Here is a 7,491-nt window from a genome sequence, read left to right as displayed (position 1 = left end):
TCATTATGGGGTCCAAGGATATTACTTGTTTAACCATAGTGGGATCTCCACCATGAGTTGTTTATTCTAGTGGGATCTCCACTATGAGTTGTTTATTCTAGTGGGATCTCCATTATGGATTGTTTATACAAACTCAACCTCATCATGGATGATTCAAACTCTACCCCAGGCCATTGTGAATACTTATATACAGAAGGCCTTCTGAGGCGAAAAAAGGAGGAAGAATAAGTGTTAAAGTGTTATTGAAATGGCTAAAGCATCCACATCCAAATTTACATTACATCCATAGGCTCACCATCTAGGTTATTTGCATCCACTTTAGCTCACTTTGATTACCTTGTTCCTAGATTAATATGCATATCATCTAGATTAATGCATGCTTGTATATTCATTTAAATACTTCATACTAACTTGTTCTAGTTGTTGAATGCTTGGTCTTGAGAGCACATAGTGAACCCTGTCTAGTTAGAAGGCAAAAGATCACCTTGTGCCTACATTTCAAACGAATAACCTTGTGTTCATTCTGATATGCTACTCACGAATAATGATTATGTTGAAGTGTGTGTGGACCTAGAGGTCCATATTTAACACCCACACTTCCTACTTCTTTCCGTTAAATAAGCAATTTACAAACAATGAAAAAAAAAAACAAAGGTTCAATCATCAATACAAGAATGTTGATGTAACTTTGAATGATTCAAATTGGATGGTAAATGTTTAAAATAATTTAATTCTCTCAAACAATGATTTAAAAAAAAAAAATTCGAAAATATATTAATCAATGATGTATGTGAATGAATATATATTTTTCTATACTTCAACTTGTAATTTCTCCACTTTTCTATCCACTTATCTCTTGCATCTTCTACTCCTACACATAATAGAATATATACAAAATAATTAAATATAATACATAAATTTGTTAAAATATGTTAAAATTCGTACAAAACTTAATTTGATTCATAAATTGATGAAAATAAAGATAATTTACAAATTGAATGCATAAAATTGCAAATGATGATAAAATTTCCAAGTAAACATTGCTGAGAGTATATTACAATGGGCTAGGAAGAAACTTCATCGCAATAACATTGCTTCCATCCTGTAAATGTGATGGGTGCTGGCTAATCTCATGACAAAATGCACCAAAGACAAATAAAAATCGAACATGATTCTTTTTCAGATTTACGAAAGCACAATGAAATTTTCTCAAAACATTTTGTTATTTTCAATCATCAAATACTGAAAATTTCAAAAAAATTCCATTGTATTTTTGTTTTTTAAAATTTAGTCAATGATGGTCACATTCAATTTGATGGATAGTTTATTATCTTTGAATGAAAAGCAGCTGTAACCTGCGAAATGCCTCCATTACCGTTCCCTCTTCCCCCATCACAGCTACACCTTTCTCCACTTCATCCTCTTCTCCGCACTCTCCTCCATCAGAGTGTATGCGGCACTCTTCATCCGAATAGAAGGCGGAACGTTGTGTGTAGACACCTACCCATGCCCATCTACCCTTTTCTACTTTGGTTTTTCCAGACCGTCTATCTAGAATATGAAATGTCACTTGTGAAGAAACACAATTTATAACAAAACAGAGCATTAAGGCTCCGCCATGGGAGGAACGCCAATTCATCAATTTTCGGATGGACTCAATTTTTTTATTGGAGATGGAGTCAACGATCTCCACACTCGGAGGGAGTAAAGATTGTAGAAGCGAGGCCGCATCAGGGACTGCCCGCGCACATATTATTGTACTTTTAGATGGCCATTCCTGTAACATTCCCAACATTCAGTAAATGCCCCGCAAACAGATGAAAAATAAGTTAGAAATTTTTAGTCCTAGCTGGAACACCACTATTACCTGCATCCTTTGAATGCAACGTTCAATAACTGCTCCCTTGTTTGCACTCAGTTTCAGCTCCCTCAAATTCCGCAAGTGTTCCAAGCTTTCTATTCCCGGCACCTCCATTCTGCTCTCAACAGTTAAATCTTCCAATCCTATGCAATTTTCTAGACCTTCGATTTTCACAATTCTGTTGCGTCCTTCTAGACGAAATTCTCTGAGATAAGTTGATCTTGCAAAACTCGCAATTTTCTTCAGTATTTCACAGTCTTGCAAATACATTGACTCGAGAGTCATTGGCAGTGCTTTGATCTCCTCTAAATGATGATTTTCCCTGACTGAGAGTGTCCCCAAATGGGTAGAGCATGAAATCCTGCACACTTCTGTTTCTGCTAGCTGTATATACTCGAGGTTGCTCGACTGAAAAGATAATGATGAGCCGCTGATTGGACAGTTGACTACACTCAGACTCTGAAGATTACGCAGCTGCCTAATTGCTTTTGCTACAGATTTCACTCCCGCACGATCCAGCTGGGGACAATCTATAATACAGAGCTTTGTCAAAGAAGACAAATCTCCAAGAGATTCAGGTAGACATTCCAGCCTTCTACAATCTCTAATTTCAAGATTCGTCAAAGAAAACAAACATCCAAGATAATTAGGCAGACATTTCAGCTCGGGACAATTTATAATTTGAAGATTCGTCAAAGAAGACATGTCTCCGAGAGAATTAGGCACACATTTTAGCTCAGGACAATTTTCAATTTCAAGATTCGTCAAAGAAGACAAACATCCAAGAGAATTCGGCAGACATTTCAACTTGGGACAATTTCTAATACGAAGATTCGTCAAAGAAGACAGCCATCTAAGAGAGGTCGGCAAGCTTGTCAACAACATGCCTTTTATGAACATCTCTCTAAGCTTGCTGAGTTCACCGATGTTCTCTGGTAGCTCCCTCAGCGGACACCCCAATAGTAGCTCTGTCAGGGAAACATTATTTGCGATGTGACGCGGTAACTCTTCCAATCGCTCGCACCCATAAAGATTCAAATACTCCAGTTTTGTTACGTTTTGTAAACAGTTCAACTCCTCTTCTGACTTCAATGTGAGTTCAGTACACCAGCTCAAGTTGAGATGTTGGAGGAGACTAAGGTTTTTGAAAGAAGCCGGCAATCTCCTCAACACACGGCTTGCCGACAAATCAAGATGGCGCAGACTGCTCAAGTTGCCGAAATTGATCGGCAGTGATCGCAATTTACTGATAATTAGAGTGAGGTGTTCCAGGGATTTGAGAAAGCATAACTCGTCTGGCAGACTCCTCACACTGGAGGCATCAGTGACTACTATCTTCTTCAAATGATTGAGACGCCCTATCGATTTTGGAAAACCTTGAAATTTCCGGCAATCAGAAATAAGCAAATGCCTCAACTGCAGAGGAACCTGCAACATAATTCCGAGTAGAGGAACGTAAAGCATTGAGCAATTGTAAAAAAGTCGAAATATAGATTCAAAACATACCCGGCTTACCTCGCTGTCAACCCACAGGTTTTCCAAATGACCATTTCTGAATGCTTCTTCAAAGACTTCTAAAACCCTCAGATTCTTCATTAAAAGTCCTGTCGGAAGATTTGGCTGTCCAATTTTGAACCAGCGAAGCCAAACCAGATCTCTTGATACTTCACCCGAGACTTCTCTAAAAGCATCTCCCCTAATCACTAAATATTTGAGCCCAACTGAAGAGGGTGAGAGTGACCAGATTCCACAATTTGTGTCAACCTCGATTCCTCCGTCGGAGAACCGAACATGAAACTCATCAACCTCACCATTTATTCCCATGGCCATTTTTGGATAGCGCATCCCTCCCTAAATAAGAAACATAAAATATAAAATATAAGATAAACATAAAACATATCATTATAAACATTTATACACATTAAAATTCTAAGAGTAGAGAAACAAGAGATGGGGTCAAACAAACCCAATTAATCCAAGATACTTGATTTCGAGTTATTATTATTCCATGAATGCCGATTGTCTTCTGCAAACAGAGAATATAGAATAAAATTAAACTTAATAGTAAAAGAGCTTATACAGCTAGCACTAAGATCAATAACTAATTTCTACCTACCGGCCAAACACAATATACTATCTGAATAAGTCTGTAAATTTTCTTGCCCTATTTGACTGTAATTAGGCCTTGCTGGGCAGGCTCTCTTCTTCTTGGTCTTGGAAGAGAAAACCAATAAATTAAACGAAGCGTCACAGAAACGTAAACAGCTCAAACCTGGATTTCCATATTGTATTTCATGTAATAGTGTCATCAGAGATTCTGAGATCGCGTCAGAACATTAGAGGTTAAAGAAATAAATGAAATATATCTTAAATTGTAATAATACTGCTCATAGAGCATCTCTTGTATCTATTAAACTTTTTATATATAATTTATTTAATGAATCAAGTCATTAATTTAATTATTTAAAAAATATTACTGCCTATATCTTTCCAAAAATGGGCGGTTACAAGTTTGCGAGTTGAGCAAAGAAAAGCCTCTAAACAAGAACTGTAGAACTAAAAATTTAGAGAACGTGATCTTACAATAGACCTATTTTTTGTTATGAAAATCAGCTGTCAAAGCAGGCAGTAACAATATAATATGTTTTTACAATAAACAATGTAGACACCATATACATTAGTACAGAGATTAGATCAGATATATACAAAATCAAATGCTACAAATTGTAAAGCTATTACAGCCAACACACAGATTAATAAATTTTGGTCTGGTTCTACATTGATTGAGACGCCTACTATTAAGGTAGAGTGTTTTATTAGAAAGCTAATTAAATAAAATGGATAAAACTAGTGGACAAAAACGATTTATTTGTATGATAAAAAAGAGAGTATTTAATTATATAATAAATAAATTATTTCATGTTAAATTAATTGTAAATATTGAACTTTACCTCTATTTGGTTTTGAACATTGATAATTGTTTTGGGGAGTCCAAAGCGATAGGGTGATTGGTTTGTAGCAATGCTCCTTCCCAAGTCTCTAATATGATCATGCATATTTATTTTGACTCCATCGAATTCAACCAAACACTTATTAAAAAGACTTTTCAAGCCTTGTTGACCACTCCATCCTAGCCCATTCCATATTTCAATGGCCAAACTACTCTCTTCTCCAATGAAAAAACATGCAACATCAAGAAACATTTCTTTTTCATGACGATCGAGATTATCATAACTTATTTTGAGTATTTCCTGAATATCATTATGAATGACTGTTAGGATCTTATGCAACAAAGACTCCCAAATTTCTTTGTCAAGCTCCCCTTTGAGTTGTCTTGCAGTAACTTTGAGAGAGAGGGGCAATCTTTTGCAAGCCTTTAAGAACTTTTCAACAAGGTCCTCAAATCTATCATGATGAAAAGGTTGTTCAAAGGCATGCCAACAAAAAAGTTGTTTAGCATAAACTTGATCAAGAGCTCTCATTTTATATATACTAGTGACCCTCCAAAATTGAAGGACATCATATTCCCTTGTGGTAACAATGATAAGACTACCACTTTCAAGTCTATCTTTTATAGGCATCAAAGCATCCAATTGATCTACATGATCCACATCATCTAAAACAATAAACACCTTAACTGATCTCAAATTCCTTAAAAGAGTTTCTTTACCTTCTTCAATATTAAAAAATCTTACATCTTCTACACATAGATCTTTGAGGATTTTTTGCTGCCTCTCATACAAGAGATCTTTGGTCGAGGCATCTCGAACATTAGATACAAAACTCGACCACTTAAACATAGAAGAGTATTTATTATATAACTCCTTTGCAAGGGTGGTCTTACCAGACCCACCCATCCCCCAAATCCCAATAACTTGTACACCTTGATCAGCTCTCATTGAATGGATTGTATTCCTCTCAAACTCTTCCACTATTTCTTCCATACCTACTGGATAGTCTGCAACCCATAATAACTTTCTTTTTGTTATTTTCAATATAGTATTGACAATATCCTTGAGCTGCCTCTCATGGTCGCTGAACAAGTAAAATAATTGGAAAATCAAAACACTGCACATGCCAAAGTTAAAACTATACATATACGAAAAAGAATACATATTTGTCACAATAAGGAGGCCGAGTGTGTGGGTCTTACTCTTTATTTTGTATGACTTCGCCCTTGTAAAATGATGCCTTGAAGAGTGCCTTCTTCCACTCATTCAGTTTTCCCATATGTCTATTCTTCTGTAAATATCCTTCAAAGGCATGAGCATACTTTCCTTTCCCTTGATGTACCCATCGGAGATCAGTAGGATCAACATGGTAGAAGATTGGAATAACTGGGGCGCCAGACTTGACCATAAACGAGAGTTCTGCCAAACACCAGGGCGATTCGGCATACCTCTCAGAGAAAATAGCAACGTGGACCAGAGCGCTGCTCATTGCTGCTTGTAATGTATGGGGAAAGAAATCACCATATTGTAACTCCGGTTCATCCAAAAACACAGAGAGATGCCGTTGAGTGAGCATGGCATAGAGAGCGGTAGCTATGGTGGATTTGACGTCTGGTCCTCGATGATTGATGAAAACGTCATAGGAAGGTCTTTTCATAGGTGTTGAGGCAGAAGATGAAGAAGATGCAGATGAGGATGGTGCCAATTCATCAAAAGCGTCTATACACGCCATGTAAGCTGGTCGCAGTGAAAGGGGATGAAAAAACCCTGCTGTTGGGAAGCCGGCGAAGGGCTAATTTGTTGTTGAAGTGAGAAAACCGGGATGAAATGAACCGCGTGGAAAGAATACAGTGGAATCACGAGGGAGGTGGAAGACAGCAGATCAAACGAAAGATATTCCTAGCTTTTCTGCTTTTCAATATTATTATAATATCTTATTCTTGTTTTATAAGCCGTTAAGGGTAGAAAATAGAAAAGAGGGAATCGGGAACGGAGATCAGAAATAACCAGAAATAATCAAAAGCATATTTTGAATTGGAGAAGAAATGATGAAATACGTGGATTAATTTTGATGAGCAGCTTCGATTTGTGCAGGGAGATGTATTGAAAAATACGGTGAAGGTGACGCGGGGTTTGCGGAATTGTGGAAATCATACAATTTAATGTATAAGGTTGAGGGAGGAAATGTGGAATTATGTGCGACATGGGCCCCTGTTGTTGACAAAGCACGGGGAAGGATTATTTAAAACGTCAGTCAAACGATGATGTAGTGCTCTCATCTCTTCCACTTTTGTTTTTCATTCCACGCTCTTACCTACCCGAAATGCACCCACTAATCAATAAACATTTGCCTACGTCTTTTTTCTTTTTCTTTATTCCACATCAATCACGCTATCCTACTTTCAACATTTTGTATTCTTCTTTACCGACTCCATTATTATTATTATTTTTTTAATCTTAAATGTTAAAAATTAGTATAGATATCTTAAATAAATCTCTTTAAAAAATGTTGATAGATATCCACTATAAAATAATTATAATTTAATTTATTACATCTAAAATTATTTATGTTTCTTTTATCTTCATTTATTTAGTTTTTTACTAATTTAAGCTTTTTATTTTAATTTATTAAAAAATGAATGATTTATATCTACAAATATTATAATTTAAATGGATATT

At 36.1% G+C, this 7,491-nt stretch overlaps 1 protein-coding gene across 1 annotated transcript; it reads right to left on the bottom strand.

Moving 5' to 3' along the window:
- Positions 1-1,154: 1,154 nt before the first annotated feature.
- Positions 1,155-6,815, bottom strand: LOC149539861 (TMV resistance protein N-like). The gene is made up of 6 exons (XM_089801056.1): positions 6,015-6,815; positions 4,813-5,896; positions 3,828-3,887; positions 3,377-3,712; positions 1,868-3,289; positions 1,155-1,777 (listed from the first exon to the last, which is right to left on the bottom strand). The coding sequence occupies exons 1-6, from the start codon at positions 6,542-6,544 to the stop codon at positions 1,328-1,330; spliced, it is 3,882 nt and encodes a 1,293-aa protein (XP_089657182.1). The 5' UTR covers positions 6,545-6,815; the 3' UTR covers positions 1,155-1,327.
- Between the last annotated feature and the right edge of the window lie 676 nt (positions 6,816-7,491).

Source organism: Cupressus sempervirens, chromosome 9 (genome assembly GCF_028749045.1).
Source record: "Cupressus sempervirens isolate cs-2001-9-10 chromosome 9, ASM2874904v1, whole genome shotgun sequence".
In the NCBI taxonomy this organism is placed as follows: Eukaryota; Viridiplantae; Streptophyta; class Pinopsida; order Cupressales; family Cupressaceae; genus Cupressus; species Cupressus sempervirens.
Note: the sequence above shows the minus strand (reverse complement) of the source record. Positions and strands in the feature narration are given on the sequence as shown.

Bases quoted from the DNA above. Each gene is read 5' to 3' on its own strand.
- LOC149539861 (XM_089801056.1), bottom strand. From the start codon at position 6,544: ATGGCGTGTATAGACGCTTTTGATGAATTGGCACCATCCTCATCTGCA. The intron at 5,897-6,014 runs GTAAGACCCACA...TTACTTGTTCAG, and splicing joins GAAGTCATACAAAATAAAGA to CGACCATGAGAGGCAGCTCA. The intron at 1,778-1,867 runs GTAATAGTGGTG...GGAATGTTACAG, and splicing joins GTTGCATTCAAAGGATGCAG to GAATGGCCATCTAAAAGTAC.